The sequence below is a fragment of the Bacillus rossius genome, chromosome 8 (assembly GCF_032445375.1).
Source record: "Bacillus rossius redtenbacheri isolate Brsri chromosome 8, Brsri_v3, whole genome shotgun sequence".
NCBI lineage: Eukaryota > Metazoa > Arthropoda > Insecta > Phasmatodea > Bacillidae > Bacillus > Bacillus rossius.
In genome coordinates, this window is record NC_086336.1 from 69779448 (window position 1) to 69799123 (window position 19676).

Consider the following 19676-nt stretch of genomic DNA (forward strand, 5'->3'; position numbering starts at 1 on the left):
AAGTTATGAAATTTTTTTAATATTCGGAAGCTGAAATATTTTAACATCTGTCCTAATTTCGTGGTTAGATCATGTTAATAAGGTATCTTCTAATTGGGTTAATGTTCTTTCACGGCGTGTCAAACTATCCAATGAAAAAGCCGTTCAAATGTCTAGTGGTATAAATTCTAGTTTTTATTATAATAATAGAGTAAAATTTGGTATAATTACAGCTCGTAACAAACTATAAAAAATTCGTTATTTAATTGAGAACGGTGCTATGCTTCACCGTATTCAAGCCGTTGCAATGCGACCTCGACAGGCCAACAGAAGTAAACAAAAAAATTAAATAAAAGTAAACTCGACATCAAAATAGTTAAACTAAACCACAATTTCTCTGTCGCGGTATGTCCGTTCCAACTAAATTCAAACCATAACAATGGGTGTTACCAAATCGCGTTCCACAACTAATGAACTTCGTGCAAAATAGTAATACGTATTTCTCTCCCACAAACTTGCGAAAGTGCTTGCTACTGATGAATTTTTTATAAAATTTAATATACTATTAATCTTACGAGTTAACAAAAATAACTACTTCAATTATTTTAGTAACCTATATTGCGATTTCGCAAAATCTAAACTGGTAATAACCAAAAAAAAATAGAGCGCGTGTAACTCAGTACACGTGATAGAAGTGAAACTTCTTTGACAATTCAAACTGTGCGTGTTACTGTTTCTTCAAACAAGTGCGGGTTCGCAAACAAGAGAAAAGGTCCACGGATTAATTCTGTCACAAGCTTAGCTTGTAAACTTGAGGATTATCATAGACTATATATATATATATATATATATATATATATATATATAGCATATTAACGGTCGGATCAAATTCACAACAATCAATACTACAGCGGCCGATGAACAAGTTGGAATTTGGCTCTAAGTACCGTTGACAGTGACGTCATTAGAGTTGACGAAGCGTAACATCTTACACTATATCTAAGCACTCGCAATTGGACGGAAATATAATTCGACACGTTCTGGAGTATTCTAAGTCAATAGCAAACGTGCTGGAAGAGAAGGAACTAACCGTGAGCATCTAAGTTTGAAAGGTAAACATCAACTAGCGGACTGTACAAGCATTTAAACACGTCCCTACTACCGACACATACAGAAAGAGAGGAAAAGAGTTGGGGGAGGGGGGGGGGTCAATAATGTCTGCCCTGGTGCGAAATTTCATAAAATATTCAGATCTTCTTCGTGAGCTTTCAAAAGGTCTCTTACCTTCCTGCTGGCACTGTACTCCGGCCTACTTCGCAGTTCCATTCCCTCTTTTCCATTCTTCTTCCAACGCGCCTCAAACATTACCTGTGCCCGTGCCTCAAATTGTCTTACTTTTTCCTTCTTTCTTTCTTTCGCCAATTTCTTCGCCTTTCCGTACCGCGCTTCCCGAACTGACGTATCCAAAAGAACATTTTCATTTCTCTTTTCTCTTCACGGCACATTCGCAATCCAGCAATTCTCTCCCTCGCTGCAGCTGCCTCTCTCTTCCTCTCTAGAAAGCTACAGTCACACCTGGTGAAACTTCAAATAACAGAAACATTTTGTTTTCCTTCGTTCATTTAAAATCAAATTTAGAGATAATAAAACGAAACCCAACATATATAGTTAGGACTGCTAGAGGCAATATTATTTCGCGGTATATTTTAACAACCAGGCTTCCATTTAAACATATGTGCGAATGGAATGTAGCCTAAGTACGCACTGACGTCGCCAATGTATTGTAGAGTCGCCTGTCTAGTGCCTGGATTCCCCCTTTTGTTTTTCCTCTTCCCTCACGGAGGAATGAAACACTAACCGCTAACACAATGATCCAAGGCGTCCGTCCGTTAACCATAAGTCCGACCGTTTCCCGTTCACTCGTCAATCAGATGACATCAAGCCAATCAGAAGGCCCGGGTAATTCCATTCAACCGTCCATCAAAACTTCCCAAGTCTTAATTTTCGATGGACGGACGGACGGATGAAATTATAACCTCCAAAATGTTATCAAGGTTCTGCCAGCAACCTTTACCATCTAAAAAGGTTTTGAATTTTTTTTATTTGTGAAGCTATTTCCATTATATGTTACCAGCTTACATTTGAACACAAAAATTACCCTTAGCATAAAAGAAATTTTAATTGAAAATGGCAAGACTGAAAAAAATGTTATTATTAGTAGAGACCGAAAACATTCGCGGATTCGTTTCGCGATAGGCTCAAATTCAAATAATTATAAGGTTTTATCTGCTTATGATATTAGTACGCTGGTGATCTGGAGTACTCTTGAGCCAGTTAGAGACCCCTCGTTCTAAAAAAGTATCGAATCACGAGTCACCACAGTTGAGAGACGCGACTCGCGAGTCAGCAAGCCCAATGAACAGGTAGACTTTAGCCCCGAGCACGCAGGGGATCGTGGAGTCCATCCTGAACCCGCTAATTATTCAAGTCGCTATCTTTGGGCGGTATTGCTAGGGACCGGTAAAATTCGCGGGTTCAAAGACCTCTAGCATGAACTCCATAGTTCTACGTACACTCATTCAAATGTCACCCACTCATTGGCTGCTTGCTGTCTTGTGAGACGTCCCAACGTAGCAGTCCGTGATTCTTATAAAGCTTTGGTTTGGTGTTTCTCATTTGGCCCAAGAGTCATCCAGGTGAGTTGCGAGCCAAATAGCAGAGGCAGCACCGAGGTATAACTATTTGTATTCTAGCCTATCGCGAAATGAATCCGCGAAGATTTCCCGGTCTCTAGGTATCGCCCGGGCAGAGCCGCGCTGCAACTGAGCTGGAGACGGTCGCGGGTGCTAGGGTCATGGGGGGGGGGGGGGAGGCCTCCACTCCGGACCACGCCGGCGGCGATGACGGACGGCGGGCCGGTCAGTGGGGCAGCTATAAATACGAGCCCCTGGTGTCGCGGGGGCCCGGCTGGCCCCTGAGGACCGCCCACGGCCGGGTGTAAACACGCCGCGGGCCGGGTTCACAGCCGCAAACACACACCCGCGCCGGCCGGAGGTGTGGGGACACGCGCCCCTTCCACCCCTCCCCTTCACCGCCAACCCTCAGCTTCCCCCTCGCGAAGACAGGTTCCGGCAACTCCACACGACGAGCGACAAATTGAATATATATATATATATATATATATATATATATATATATATTTTTTACGTGCAAACATCTCAGCTCTCTCGGAAAACGGAATTTGGTAATGAGTAGAAAGAAATACATGAAACATTCGCGGATTCATTTCATGTTATACTAAATTTCAAATAATTTTACATAAGTGCTGCTTCTGCCATTGGTTCACTGTTAATCTGGAGGACTGAGGGCCAATTAGAGACCCCTCACTCATAGAAGTGTCGAATCACAGGCCACCCAGTCGAGACGAAACCACAAGTCAGCAGCCAATTGAACAGTTGGCATTTGCCCGAGTGTGCAGAGGATATTGGAGTATATCCTGAAGGTCAATGAACCCGCGAATTTTTCCGGTCTCTAGTAATGAGTGCTTTCCGTGAAATTTGAACGGAAGGCGACTAACCGGTGTACGTCACGAAGATGGCGGACCAAAAGTGTAGCAACATAATACCATATGTAGAAACTTTTGTAAAAAAAAAAAAAAAATATTAGGGTACATACCAAACGCATTGTTGTGCCAAATGAAACTGAATGAAAGTGGAACTACCCTGGAATATAGTTGGTAAAATAAAAATGGTCGTAGTAAAATGTAATCACAAGTTTTAGATTACCTAAGAAAACTTGCATTACAAGAGATATAAATGCTTGTCATCTTCTGGAGGCCTACCAGGTCGTGTCAAACCAAGGACGTTACAGTCATACAATTAGAATAGTCACACATATGTTTAAAGGCAGTTTGATGGACGAGTATAGCACGAACTGATAGGTAGAAACCTGGTTATTGCTAATATTTAAATGACTTGCAGACTAGACTTGGTGGCACTGTGTTCTCTGTAACTCTAATCCCAGTCAGCTGATCATTCGATGCTATTCTGTAAAGACGACATTCTAGTCTTGAACGACCTGAATGTGGCTCTACCGTTCATTTTCTGTTAGCTTCTTTCTTTCTTTTCTGGGCGTGTCACGTCGCTTCAACAATGCAACACCAGTGTCAGGATCTCAACTTGTTAAATAAATCCGAAAGATTTCTGGGTCTCTTATTACAGAGTACTTGCGAATCACTAAAGGCAGTTAGTTTGGACATAAAAAAAAATGGGAGCTCGTATTTATGTACGCGCGTTAGAAGTTATACTTACTTGGCATAGTAAAAAAAATTAATTTAATTTTGCTTACAAATAATTAATAGAGATAAAATAATGGAGGGATATTTTTAAAAATACGATTGATAAAGTACAAATTCAAACAAATTAATAAATATATATATTCAGTATTCAATATGAATATAAACATCTGTTCAAAAGTAGTTATTTAAGTTAGTAAAATATTAGAGATAAAACTTTAATTAATAATGAAATAAAACAAATATTCTAAATATTTGTTTTCGTTTAGTAATATTTGATTTTTTAGGTATAATGTAAATAAATTATACAGAGAAAATATAACCTCACTAATATAAATACACCTGAAAATACACTCGAAAAAGTTTGTAACAAAAACATTATGTCACTAATATTCACAATAAATAAATGATTTTTATTTATGTGAACCAGTATTCAATATCAATCACTAAAGTATAAGATTTAAAAGCACACACATAATTAGGGACCGGAAAAATTCGCGGGTTCAATGACCTGCAGGATGAACTCCATAGTTCTACGTACACTAGGTCAAATGCCACCCACTCATTGGCTGCTGTCTTGTGAGACGTCCCAACGTAGCAGCCTGTGATTCGATAAAGCTTTGGTCGGGCGTTTCTCATTGGCCCAGAGTCATCCAGGTGAGTTTTGAGCCAATGGCAGAGGCAGCACTGAGGTATAACTATTTGTATTTTAGCCTATCGCGAAATGAATTCGCGAATTTTTCCGGTCTCTACACATAATTTTTATTTTTGTATGTATCATTTTTTTTTCTCGTCCTGCGAAAGGTTCGTCGCGCGGTAGAAGAGTGACGACACTGGTGCGAGGTAGCTCCGCGCATGCGCCTGGGAGACACTGCCTCGCTCGGCCGCGCAGAGATGCGGCCAGTCACGACCCGCCTGACAGGGCAAGCCTTCTATACACAGACGAGAGAGCCACACCCGAAGTTACCCGAAGTTCATGCTAGGAAACCGTTTACATGATTTCACAGTATCTTTAATGTAGCTATCCTAACCATTTTAACCGTCCACAACGTTTTAAAGTATTTACAATGTAGCTAACCTAACCTAATTGACCATTGAGTTACAATGAACAAAAAAAAAACCGGAGATGCTCGATCGGGCGTTTGGCTCTCTCGTCTGTGAAAAGAAGACTTCCCGCCTGAGAGAGTGTCCACAAGGAAAAAAATATATTTCGTACCAACTTAGGCGAGAAAAAAAGTACTAGATTTGAAAGAAAAAAAAGTTCTAAATTATAATTTGCAGAGACCGGAAAAATTCGCGGGTTGAATGACCTTCAGGATAGACTCCAAATGCAAACTGTTCATTGGCTGCTGACTTGTGAGTCTTCTCGACTGGGTGGCCTGTGATTCGACACTTCTATGAGTGAGGGTCTCTAATTGGCCCTCAGTCCTCCAGATTAACAGTGAACCAATGGCAGAAGCCGCACTTAGGTAAAATTATTTGAATTTTAGGAAAACACGAAACGAATCCGAAAATTTTTCAGGTCTCTAATAATTTGTTATGGTTTTAACAATTTAGGAAGTTATTATGACATTGCAATGCTCGAACTTAAATATCACACCACACACACAGACATTCCATAGTTTTTAAAAATAATCACGCTTAATAATAAAACATATTGGAGTTACTGTAATGTTATAATATTAAAGAAAAAAGCACTAGATCTGAGCGTGAATGTACTAGACCACTAGAAGTACTAGATCTGGTAGGAGAGTACCGACTGTGGACACCCTTGGCGAGGGGAGGCAGAGAAGGGTGGTAGGGAGGGGAGAGGGGGTTGGTCGCGGCTGCCTTGCGACACCCGGGGCGTCGCGACGGCGATTGTCGCGCTGCTGGCACGGCGAGCGCCTCGGCGCCGCCAGAATTATCGCAGCCGCGGCCCCGGGGGACCGAAACAAGAGCCCTCCCTCCCTCATCCCCCCTGCCCCTCGCCGTCTGCCGTTAGGACCGGGGATACTCGCGGTTCCAACGACCTCCAGGATAGACTCCGCAGTCCTGTACGTAACCTGACTCGAGAGTTGTCAGTGATGCGACCCTTCTCTGGCTCAGAGTCTCGTCGGTAGAGACCGGAAAAATTCGCGGATTCAATGACCTCCAGGATAGACTCCATGATCCTCTATGTACGCGGGAATATTACACCAGCTCATTGGCTACAGACTCGTGACACCTGCTAACTGGGATGCTTGAGATTCGGTACTTCTTACGTTGAGGGTCATTCATTGGCTCACAGTCCTTCAGGCAAACTGTGTTCCAATCACTGAAGCGGCAATAAGTTACACGCACTTGGATTCTAGCCTATCACGAAATGAAACCGCGAATTTTTCCGGTCTCTACTCATCGGTAGACACCCGGACATGTCTCGGATTTGTCAGGTCTCAAGGTAGAACTCAGGTGTGCTCAACCCATGTTTGCTTTCCCATTGGTGGATTTCTTACTGAGAACATTTTTTTTTTTTACCCCTTTATTAATCGCCGATTGCAGACGGCCGCCAATTACAAGGAAGAAACAGCTGTTTTGGTATACATTGGTGCATTCTAATAGGCGTTCAGAATTTTTTTTTTCGCTTAAAATGCCTGCCACTAATAGTAATTTCTAATAAGGGTTCTTCGTGTATTAATGGTGGAAATTTTTGACGGTGTAGTAGTTTACGACGCGCGCGCGTAGTAAACACGCGAGCTCGCTACGTGAGTAAAGATGGCGGGATAGAGGCGGAGGGGGGAGCTGCTATATCTGCAGGCAAGGCCACGCACGGGGCCCAGGCCAGAGCTCCCCCCCCCCTTACCACACCCCCCCCCCCGGTCCAGTTGCCTTTCCGGAGGAGAGATGGGAACTGAAAGTTTTTGAAGTTTTACTTCTTTAGAAGCGTTAAGAAAAAAAAATTATCAGAATGAATTTTAACGATGCGCGCGCACCGTGCAAGGATGGAATAAGGCTACCTACAAATAAAAATTATACACCTATGTACTTTTAAATCAAATACACCAGAATACTGGTACGTATAATTAAAAAAAAAAATATATATATATATATATTGTGAAATTTAGTGATAGAAATTCTGTTTATAAACGTTCTCATTGGGTGTTTGTGAGGTTATTTTCCAGCAAGTATAATAATATATTTGCATTACAAATTATAACATTACTATTCATAAAATAATTAATATTAATAAATTAGATTAAACGCTTAGCATACTTATTAATTTTCTTTATTCGTCAAAATTTATCTCGATTATTTTACTCAATTAAATAATTAATTGTATGCATGGGTTTACATTAATAATACTGAGTATTTCTTTAAGTTTTTAATTTGATTTGATTTATACTTTACCAACCGTATTTATATTATTACCCAGTCATTTTATTATTTTATTTCTATTAATTATTTGCAGGTGAATTGAAGTTAGTTTTTTATTACGCCAAGGTGCTGTAGTCCTTCATGGCGTGTCATCCAGTAACCAAGGACATCCGTGTGTAAAAACATTTGCAGGCTAGACTGTCGCAAAAAAAAAAGAGCGCGAATTTCGCAGGCCCCTCTCAATGCGTTAAAACCTGATCACGTCGATCAACCCATCAAAAGAGACCGGAAAAATTAGCGGATTCATTTCGTGATGGGCTGGAATCCTAACCCGTTTACCTTTCTGCTGCTCCCGTGATTGAGCCGCAGTCAATCTGAAGTCACCGAGTCAATGAACAACCCTAAACGGAATTAGTTACTCACAATAGTTAATAGCCAATGAACAGGTGTAATTTTCCCGAGCACATAGTAACCTACAGGTAGAGACCTGAAAAATTCGCGGATTCATTTCGTGTTATGCTAAAATTCAAATAATTTTACCGAAGTGCTGCTTCTGCCATTGGTTCACTGTTAATCTGGAGGACTGAGGGCCAATTAGAGACCCTCACTCATAGAAGTGTGAATCACAGGCCACCCAGTGGAGACGACTCAAAGTCAGCAGCCAATGAACAGTTGGCATTTGCCTGAGTGTGTAGCCGATATTGGAGTCTATTCTGAAGGTCAATGAACCCGCGAATTTTTCCGGTCTCTACCTACAGGTAATTGAAACCACGATTTTTTCCAATCCTTCCTCATTAGGATATGTACGTCAATTGCATGGGCTTCGCTGGCAGAGAGAAGTCACTATTTTGGTAGAGAATTCACAGGAGCGCAGATCGGTTCAGCCCTAAACTAAGATTCATTGGTCGGTTAAAAGTATCCCAGAACTGCCCTGTTATCCTCGGGACGAGACACGTGGGCATGTAGTTGCTTTAGAGGCGGCGGACTACATTAAACGTATCGTGTACACACGGGGCCACAGAAACCAGAAGCCCTGTGTGCTCCTAGCAGATGGTGCTAAACCCTCCTCCCCCTACCCCAAGATATCTAATCTGCCCGCCCATAAATATTTACCCCCTCCCCCCTGACCTTCAGCTATTTGTGGGTGGGGGGGGCCTAGCCTGGTCCACCCTGGGTGTGTTTCATCTCCTGTCAGCTTCCCATCACAGGTCCAGCCCCGCGCCTGTCGTAAAACTGCTTCGAACTGCAACAAGCCTGAGATTTGTAAAACGATTTACAATAGCAATGATTTTCGAATTCATTCATCTCTTGCTGGAGCGATTCTCGTCCTGCCCTGGCTGCGAATACAGCAGTGAACGTGATTCGATATCAGAGCTTCACGCGTCACAACCACGGCCAATCAAAGAGACATTCCTCAGATGACCGGTTTGTAAGAGTTGCTGATGACAAATGAAGAGCACCTGACTTTAAAAATTAGATATGAACGAAAGTTACTCTATTAAAGCGAAGCATCGATGTATCTACCGTATAGTTTTTTTGTTTTTTTTTTCACAGTGGTGATAATTGACACGCCTCATGTGTGGAAAAAAGGTTTTTTTTTTTAGCGGCCCATTGTAAGGTCTCCATACAGAGATTACATAATTTTTAAGTACAATATATTAAAAACATCACATTTAGTAAAACATTTTAAGTACAATTGTTACACTTATTAAAATGCAAAAACTTATTTTACGTGTAACTTTAGAAAAAAATTACGGACTCATCCAAGGAAATGTTTAAATTTTTAAGAGTATATGATATTTAAAAACTGTACTTTTGGACTGCAATAAATTTTATTTAAGGAAATGTAAATATCAGTTTAATTTTGTGACTCATAATTATCCTACACGGCATTAACGTAAAGTAAATTTACCTATTCCTCTACTTCATAAAACCATTTCTCAGAGATATTTGGAAATTTGTTTTCCAAAAAATTGTAGCTATTCTTCCTGGGAAAAAAAATACAAAATTAAATACCATTTCCAAATAAAAAATATGTCACTCAGAGCTGGATAATTTAATAAGTGATAAGGTTTCTTTAGTATTTAATTAGTGTTTTCTTTTCTCTGGTAGCATAATTGCATGTATTTTTATTGTGATTTTAAATTATTTATATATTTTTAATAAATGAAATACTTTATCTTTCTTAAATATATTTTCTACTTTTAAATAACTTTTAAAATAGTTAAAGTTATTGGTTTTGCTTTTTTGTATTTAGTAGTGTTTCTTTTTTTTTCATTATGTGTATAATATAGTTAAAATCCCGCACGTAGTATAAAGTGATAGTAGTATTCACGCAAAAACTTACTTTTGTGAGTGTTAAATTTCATGAAAAAATTTAAGTGTAATCGTAAAAATATGAAAAAATTATATAAATTTGATTTTAAACAAATATTGAAGTAAAATTAAATCCAGTTTAGAAAAGCACATAGATTACAAATTTTGAAATCAACCGTTCTATTTTTTTTTTTCATCAGTGTAATATATATATATTTTAAGTGTTTGAAGGTTTTACTTTCAAAATTAATTGAAAGTTAGGGAGACGATGGAGGGAATCATCATTATCATTATTGCTTGGTTGATCGCACGGATGTCGGAGAACACGGCGCGGGCCAGCCGTCGAACACAACTAGCTGTTCCCCGAGGGCCGACCATTTGTCCGAGTGTCCACTTCTCCGAATGACCACTTGTCCGAGCCTCCTTTTGTCCGAAGGACCCCGCGCACGGCCGTGCAACTACCGGAGTACCGAAGTAAGGATACTGAGTAAGTATCTGCAGGCGTGGAGGTTCTGGGGCAGTTGCACGCGTGACTGGACCTCAGAACCAACTCGGCGACATGCAGGGCGGAGTCCGGCGCACACGGTCGCGAACCGCCGTCAGATGTCCGCGGCGATACCGAAGGTGGTGGTGGGGGGGGGGGGGGACATCGCGCGGATGTGCGGTTTATCTCACCAGGCCGCTTGTCGGCGAAGTCAGTGTTATCTCTGGGAGGGAGTGGGGGAGAGTTGAGCAGCGGGGTGGAAGCGGACAAAAATAATTTTTTTTTTTTACGTCATTTCGAGACCGACGTCATTCGCTCTTCATATCACACCTCCCCCCTCCACCCCTCTTTCATTCCCCCACCGAGATAAAAAAAAAAGTCGCACGCGCGTAGACAGCATACGTCGGACGAACGCCGCATGCGTCAGAACTAGCCGCCTGTCCCCGGGGATACATACAGGCCGTCAGCACTTGAGCGGGCGCGAGTGCGTTCCCACGGTGACTCGGCGATTGGCTCGCACGCAACTCCCTCAAGACACTCCCGGGGTTTTTTCGTTCTGTTAGTCCAATTTCTCTTTTTTTCCTTGTTTGTTGGCCATATTCCTGCTATGGAATATTATGTGATGTTTATATCCTATTGACAACAGCAATTTTTTGCTTGATTTGTGTTTTTGTTTTTGTCGTTTGGGTTTCTTGTTAGTTTTCTTCCACAGTCATACATGTGCTTAGCAATGGCTAGAGACCGGAAAAAATTCGCGGATTCATTTCGTAATAGGCTGAAATTCAAACATGTGTACAATTCTGCTGGTTCTGCTATATTGGCTCGCAGTTTAACTGGAGCTCTCTGGGCCAATGAGAGACTATCGACCAAAGAAGCGTCGAATCACAAGCTACCCAGTGGAGACGCCTCACAATTTAGTACCCAATGAAATACGCGTGTTTACTTGAGATGTGCAGAGGATAATGGAGGCTATCCTAGAGGTCATTGAATCCGCGAATTTTTCCGGTCCCTAGCAATGGCGTATGGCCAAAAGCTTACATAAAGTCATGCACTCCCATTGCACAAATCTTTCAAAGATGATACCTCGGGCCAGTCTGGTTCGAAGACGAGTGCCGAGTCGTGTGCACTCGCTTGTGTTTCCTCGACTGTGAGCCCGGGATTACACAAACCACGCGACAGCACAACACGCCGCCAGAGCGAAGAAAATCGCAGTCGTTTGTAAAGCACCTAAACTCGCAAACAGTCACAAACACTCTATAACTTAAAATTATTGTAAAACGGTAAAAGACAAAATTCCACACGGGCTACTTACTTTTGAAAACTCATGAAACAAAATAAATATCCAATAGTTTGAAATAAAATTATGTTATTTCATTGTGTGGAAGTTTAACAAGTGTTAACATGATGTAGTCTGTAAATTGAAAAGTTGTATTGTGAGCTTCTATGCACCTGACGTCTGCGTCTTTAAAATTTTTTGGAGCATTTCTCTTCAAATATGGCCGTCGAAAACGCAAGGCATAACGCAAAAAAGGTGGACAGTAAATGTTTTGTCTTCAATGTTTTCTTATGACGTTATCACGTAAAATTATCGTCTGTAAACCTACTTTACAGACAACCCACTTTTTTTTTAATCATCAGTGATTTGTTTTATAATATACTTAGTTTGAAAATGGAGTAATATAAGTTTGTTTCGTCAAGTTTGCAATGCCTCGCTCAAAGGTGAATGCCGTCAGAATGTCGTCAATGGTCGCAGTCGGAGGAAACATGTTGTGTCGGCCATGAGGCGGCAGGTCCTAGGGAACCCTTCTTTTCACAGACGAGAGAGCCAAACTCCCGATCGTGCATCTTCGGTTTTTTGTTGTTGTTCATTGTAGATAAATATACAACTCATGATAACTAATGGTCAATTTGGTTAGGATAGCTACATTAAAGATACTGTGAAATCATGTAAATAGTTTCCCCCCAAATAAATACACCTGTTGTGGTACGGAAACAAAAAGCGAGCATGAACTTCGGGGAACTTCGGGTGTGGCTCTCTCGTCTGTGAAATGAAGGCTTCCCATCGTGCCGAGTGCTGGTCACGCACAGACGCAGCCACAACAGCCACAACAGCCACAATGGCCACAATAGCCACTGGCAGCCACGCGCCCGCCTGGCAGCTACGCGCGACGCAAATAGTCCGCCGCCCGGCGCTCTGCCCGTACAGAATCCCTGCGCCGCTTCACGCCAATATTGCCTTGCAACAAATACTCGGCCATTACCGTTTACATTTCCCGCGATCTTTCTGCATGACTGTTCGTTGCGAGGCGTCTCAACTGAGTATAACTTGTGATGTTCGCAGGCTTTCGCGGCCGTTGTCTGAAGTAGCTTGGCTTCTGGGTTGTAGCCGCCTCGAAGGCGAATAATTCACCGACGTTTCGGTCAACCTGTACCTGGTACAGTAGGTAACTGCTCCCTGACGATGGCGACTGCAATTTCGACCGAATCCTCGGTGAATTGTTCGCCAAGGACGCGGCTACAACCCAGAAGCCAAGCTACATGAGTAACTTGTGATTCCTTTCTGGCCGATATTAACAGTTAACCAGTATCAGAAGCAGCACAAAGAAAAAGTGTACGCAGAATTGAATTGGGGGGGGGGGGGGGAGGTGTTTGTCTTCTATGGACTTACCTTCCCTAATAACTCGCCAGGGTACGTCATTGGAACAAAACTATAATCACTTGAATGTTCGTATATTACGGAATGAATCCGTGAATTATCATTCCTGTCTCTATTAATAGTGATGTTTAGAAATGAATTATTTTTTTAATGCCTACATTAGGTCAGCCACTAAAAAATCCGTAAAAAAAATTGCAAAATAATATAAACTCTCGAAAAATATTATTTTTATTTCCACTTGATGACTTCTTAAATTATAAATTCCCTTCTTTCTAAAGAACAGCTACTTTAAAAACTTACCGTATTTTTAACATATTGTGTGCTTGCTGAGAACCTAACAAGCTATTTTGTTTCATTTTAATGTTTCAATGATTTTTTCTTCTTATGACCATTTGACTGATAGTTTTTTTTTACCACACCCGAAGTTGCAGAAGTCGCAAATACATGCAACCGTTTGCAATTTCCGAGTTTTTGTATTGACGAGAATAGAGCCTCTGTTGAATCGAGCCACAAAAAAAAATGTAAAATTCAGAAAAAAAACGCGTATGAAAGATGCCCTCCCGCTGAAATACTTTCGCGATAAGTCAGCGAGTGTAGGTCGACGTCTGGACCCCGCTAAGGACACGGCGGACTGATGGCTCCGCCTCGCTGCCAATTCACGTGAGCGCGCATTTGCCTAATGGCGCCGGCGAGCCACGGCTGCCAATCTGGGCGCAGGAAATTACGGTTCGCTCTCCGGGCCCCGAAAGCCCACGTCAATGTCCGGTCCCTGCCCGGGGAGGGGGGGGGGTATAAATTAGCCGATGTTGGCGAAGAGAAGGAGGGGGAAGGCCCTTAATTGCATTAAGGCGACTTTGTTATGACGTCCCCTCATCTGGCCCCTTCACTTCCCCCCCCCCCCCCCTGAAGAGGCGGCGGTGGAGGAGACGATACTAGGTATCGCCGCAGTTCATTAACACGCGGTGCGCAGAGCTAGAGGGAAAAACAACGCTATTTCAAAACTATTCGAGATATCCGGGTGGGGTCTGCTTACGAAAAGCATTCAAGAGTTCGCTGAGGGCCGAAAAGTACTTTTGATTTAGGATTAAGTTCTTAAACTGTATTTTGAGAATAGTTAAAACGGCTAAAACGCATGTTTTCAGAGTAAATTTTAGACGTAAAACAACCGGTACAGATTCTTGAAAGAAATTAAGGGACTTGCATTACACCTTTATCTTCATTTCTCCGCAATATAATGTTACGGTCACCGCTCAAATTTCACAGTTATCCTGTGACGACGAGAAGACTGCGCGCTTAGGTTAGGTCAATTTACAAACTAACCACTGTCAGAAAAATCCTGAAGGGCTGCCCATCCAAGGGGCATAATTTCAATCGCCCCGACACGGAGCTGCAGTCCAGCGACCACGGGTCAAAGACTGGAAACTCAATTTTTTTTTTCTGTACCCGCATACAATCAGCGACTACACTGCCACCTAAGAATCCACAAATGAAGTAACGTGATCGGAAGTGCGTGACGACAGAAGGTTTTGAAAGAATCTATTTTCAACGGTGTTTTTTTTTTCTTCCTTAAAGTTCGAACGGATATAACGAATATAACTGTCAGTCACGCATATTAGAGCATAAATAATAATAAACACCTCAAAAGACTTGTTCATTGCCCAGATGCTCGATACAATTTCTGAACGCTGAAAGGTCTTTACTTTTTTTAATTATGGACCATGTTATAACAGCCAATTGCATTTTCTTCAGTTATTATAGAAGGAATAACGTGGGAACACATTACCGTGAAAAAGACCCACATGTAACAAACAATAATATTAAATAACAATTTACATTTTTTTTGTATTTACTATTTGATTCATACATTTAATTCCATCTTAAAATTTTAATTTATTATTTAGTAATGAGTATTTACGCTCCATTTCCAAAAGACCTAGCTAGCTACAGTAGCGCTATCTATCGTGTCGACTATAAAGAACACTGCTCGACTCTGGAGGCAGAGGCACCCCCGCATGGTAGACTCTTTTCTACTCTGTCCAACACTTCATCCAGACCATCCTTTGTCTCCTGTATTCTCCTACACTTGCATCCCGCACGCATGAATGTGCCCAGGGTTTTCCCTGTGTCTATGCAGGTTTTACCTGGACCCGACCTATTTCTAGTTATAGTCTAGATTTAAGAGTGAGGGGAGTTAGTCATGGCGCCAATCGCTGCCATGGCTGGCAAATCCCCACCTAGCACACGATGTATGCGACCTTCTCCCTGCATGGCTAATCCCAGCATGACTAGGCGTATGGGCTTCGGCCTGAGACGCACCTAGGTCCCTCCCTAACTCGGACCCCTCCAAAATACACTTAGTTTAAGTTATGTCAGGGGGGGAAAAAAGGCTCGCCCGAGGCCCTAGAGGCCCGAGGCGGAGGGTCAACCACAGCCAGGCGCGCCAGCAGCCCCGTGACTCAGCCGGGGCACTGCTATACATAGACTACTGCCCGGGAGAAACCTGCCGATACCTCGCGCGCATGTCGACACAGGTGGCCGGCGTTCGGAACAATATTTCTCCCCCTTCATCCTCATTTTAACATATTGTTATTAGAATATATATATATTTTTTAACATTCATAATATAACCCTATTAATTTTGCTTTTAAACTGTGTTTTTCAACTAAACAAGTAATAGTTTAATGGTTTTCATCTATTCAAATGCAACTTTTTATGTCAGTCCTAGCATGCTCTGAAAGCATATAAAGGTGTTGTATACCGTTTTGGATTAACCGTATGTACGTCACTATCAACTCAAAACACTTCATTTTTATTACATCAAACCATAAATCAATAAAAATTAGTTTTTCCCGAAACTCTGAAAAACCTAAGCTTTCTGTGGTTTTGATAAAACTTTTTTTTGATTTGTGAATGATAAACTAAAAATAAAGAGTTTTTTAAAACGAAGATTACAAACGAATGATTAATCCAAACTTGTAAACCTCACCATTACATGTTTTCAGTACATCACATAAACATTTGACTTAAAATAATAATAAAAAACATTAAAAAAGATTTTGTTTAGTGGGGAAAAGCTTATTATACCGAAAGGTAAGGTGACGAGTAAGGTAATACTCAGATCCCATGTAAACATAGACCCCTACTCACCGGTCCGAACGATCCGGAAGGTAAGGTGACAGGTAAGGTAATCCACGGATCCAGCATAAACAGAGACCCCTACTCAACGGTCCGAATGAGCCGAAAGGTAAGGTGACGAGTAAGGTAATCCACGGATCCAGCATAAACAGAGACCCCTACTCAACGGTCCGAATGAGCCGGAAAGTAACGTGACGAGTAAGGTAATCCTCGGATCCCGCATAAACAGAGACCCCTACTCAACGGTCCGAATGAGCCGAAAGGTAATGTGACGAGTAAGGTAATCCACGGATCCAGCATAAACAGAGACCCCTACTCAACGGTCCGAATGAGCCGGAAAGTAACGTGACGAGTAAGGTAATCCTCGGATCCCGCATAAACAGAGACCCCTACTCAACGGTCCGAATGAGCCGAAAGGTAATGTGACGAGTAAGGTAATCCACGGATCCAGCATAAACAGAGACCAAAACTCAACGGTCCGAATGAGCCGGAAAGTAACGTGACGAGTAAGGTAATCCTCGGATCCCGCATAAACAGAGACCCCTACTCAACGGTCCGAATGAGCCGAAAGGTAAGGTGACGAGTAAGGTAATCCACGGATCCAGCATAAACAGAGACCCCTACTCAACGGTCCGAATGAGCCGGAAAGTAACGTGACGAGTAAGGTAATCCTCGGATCCCGCATAAACAGAGACCCCTACTCAACGGTCCGAATGAGCCGAAAGGTAAGGTGACGAGTAAGATAATTCACGGATCCAGCATAAACAGAGACCCCTACTCAACGGTCCGAATGAGCCGGAAAGTAACGTGACGAGTAAGGTAATCCTCGGATCCCGCATAAACAGAGACCCCTACTCAACGGTCCGAATGAGCCGAAAGGTAATGTGACGAGTAAGGTAATCCACGGATCCAGCATAAACAGAGACCCCTACTCAACGGTCCGAATGAGCCGGAAAGTAACGTGACGAGAAAGTAATCCTCGGATCCCGCATAAACAGAGACCCCTACTCAACGGTCCGAATGAGCCGAAAGGTAATGTGACGAGTAAGGTAATCCACGGATCCAGCATAAACAGAGACCCCTACTCAACGGTCCGAATGAGCCGGAAAGTAACGTGACGAGTAAGGTAATCCTCGGATCCCGCATAAACAGAGACCCCTACTCAACGGTCCGAATGAGCCGAAAGGTAATGTGACGAGTAAGGTAATCCACGGATCCAGCATAAACAGAGACCCCTACTCAACGGTCCGAATGAGCCGGAAAGTAACGTGACGAGTAAGGTAATCCTCGGATCCCGCATAAACAGAGACCCCTACTCAACGGTCCGAATGAGCCGAAAGGTAAGGTGACGAGTAAGGTAATCCACGGATCCAGCATAAACAGAGACCCCTACTCAACGGTCCGAATGAGCCGGAAAGTAACGTGACGAGTAAGGTAATCCTCGGATCCCGCATAAACAGAGACCCCTACTCAATGGTCCGAATGAGCCGAAAGGTAAGGTGACGAGTAAGGTAATCCACGGATCCAGCATAAACAGAGACCCCTACTCAACGGTCCGAATGAGCCGAAAGGTAAGGTGACGAGTAAGATAATCCACGGATCCCACATAAACAGAGACCTCTCCTCACCGGCCCGAATGAGCCGGAAAGTAACGTGACGAGTAAGGTAATCCTCGGATCCCGCATAAACAGAGACCCCTACTCAACGGTCCGAATGAGCCGGAAGGTAAGGTGACAGGTAAGGTAATCCATGGATCCAGCATAAACAGAGACCCCTACTCAACGGTCCGAATGAGCCGGAAGGTAAGGTTACAGGTAAGGTAATCCACGGATCCCACGTAAACATATACCTCTCCTCACCGGTATGAACGAGCCGGAAGGTAAGGTGACGCGTAAGGTAATCCACGGATCCCACGTAAACAGAGACCTCTCCTCACCGGTACGAACGAGCTGGAAGGTAAGGTGACGAGTAAGGTAATCCAATGATCCGATGTAAACAGAGACCTCTTCTCACCGGCCCGAACGAGCCGAAAGGTAAGGTGACGCGTAAGGTAATCCACGGATCCCATGTAAACAGAGACCTCTCCTCACCGGCCCGAACGAGCCTAAAGGTAACAGGACAGATAAGGTAATCCAAGTATCCTGCATGAACAGAGACCCGAACGAGCCGGAAGGTAAGGCACCAGGTAAGGTAATCCTAAGCGAACAGAGAGAGAGAGCTGCACTCACCGGTCCGGACGAGCTTGAAGGTGACGGAGTTGTGGGCCTTGAGCGCCTCGTTGAGCGCCGGGTGGGTGATCTCCCGCAGCGTCGCCTCGCCGCCGGTCGCCATCTTCACCTCGCGCGCCTGCGCCTGCGCCTGCTGGCCGCGCTTGGCGGGTTTCCTCGCGGTGCTGCCGCGGGCGCGCTCCTTGCCCGACTGCGGCCGAGGGTCGCTCGGCTTGGGCTGCTGCCTGCTTCCTGCGGGCAGACGCGCGCCTGGTAGCACTCCCTGCACGCTCCCGGCCAGCCATGAGGGTCAGTCTCCCACGCCAAGGCGATTTCTTTTGACGTGATAACGTCTTATGAATCGATGAACGCCGGCTGCACGCACGAATAAGCATGACTCGTTGTCACGTTCCACCTGAGCCGAGCGTGCAAGAACCGGCCAACCACCGTGCGAGAAAAATCGTCTATAATATCAAACAGGTTAAGGCGGGCTTTTTAAAAACAGAAATTTTAAAAAATTTGATTTATTCGTCCAATTTCGTCATTTCAATTTAACAATTTATTGACATTGATTTTATTTCAGTTTATTTCTATAACTAATTGTTCGTGATTATATTTAAACAAATTATTTAAATTATATTTGCTAAAACTGTAAATAATACCTATTTTAAAATTAAAAAGTATGCAATTTTTCATCAAATTTTTCTAATGACGTTATCACGTAAAATTATCGTCCGTAAACCGACTTGAATTTAAGGTATATTTCCCAAAATTTCTACTTAATACCTCCTTTGCATTTGTTGTTCTGCCATAACCATTTAAGCAGAAATTCACTTATTTTAATAACATGGGTGTCAAGAGTCGCGTACGTGATGATAATTTGGGAAATTTGCGTGCCTTTTAACACCCGTGTTATGACACTAAGTGAATTCCTGAAAAAAAAAATTATGGCTGAACAACAAATGCAAGGGATGTATTGAGCTAAAATTTTATAAGTAGCCCTTACACTAAAGTAATGACGAGAGAAACGAAAAAAAAAAAAATCAACATGGCGTGTGAGACAGAGGCTCAACATGATGTTGGGTTGGTTGGCCCGAAGGTCGGCTTGAATAGGCTGTACGGGGTGAAGGGACAACACAGTTCTCATTCTTCGTTTTCGTCGAATTTTCATGCAAGTGAACTTAATTTATGGGCACATTTTAACATGATCTATATTTAATACGTATGTTCTTTCCTGATCAGTCAACCTCAGATTAATCTGCAAATAACTAC

General features: G+C 42.8%; 1 protein-coding gene across 1 annotated transcript in view; it reads right to left on the reverse strand.

Annotated features, from left to right (window-relative positions):
* Positions 1-19676, reverse strand: part of LOC134535228 (uncharacterized) — a 333789-nt gene that overhangs the window by 298199 nt on the left and 15914 nt on the right. Inside the window, exon 2 of the mRNA XM_063374290.1 lies at positions 18426-18656. Coding sequence (XP_063230360.1) covers positions 18426-18656 — 231 coding nt within the window. The remainder of the gene's footprint in view (positions 1-18425; positions 18657-19676) is intronic.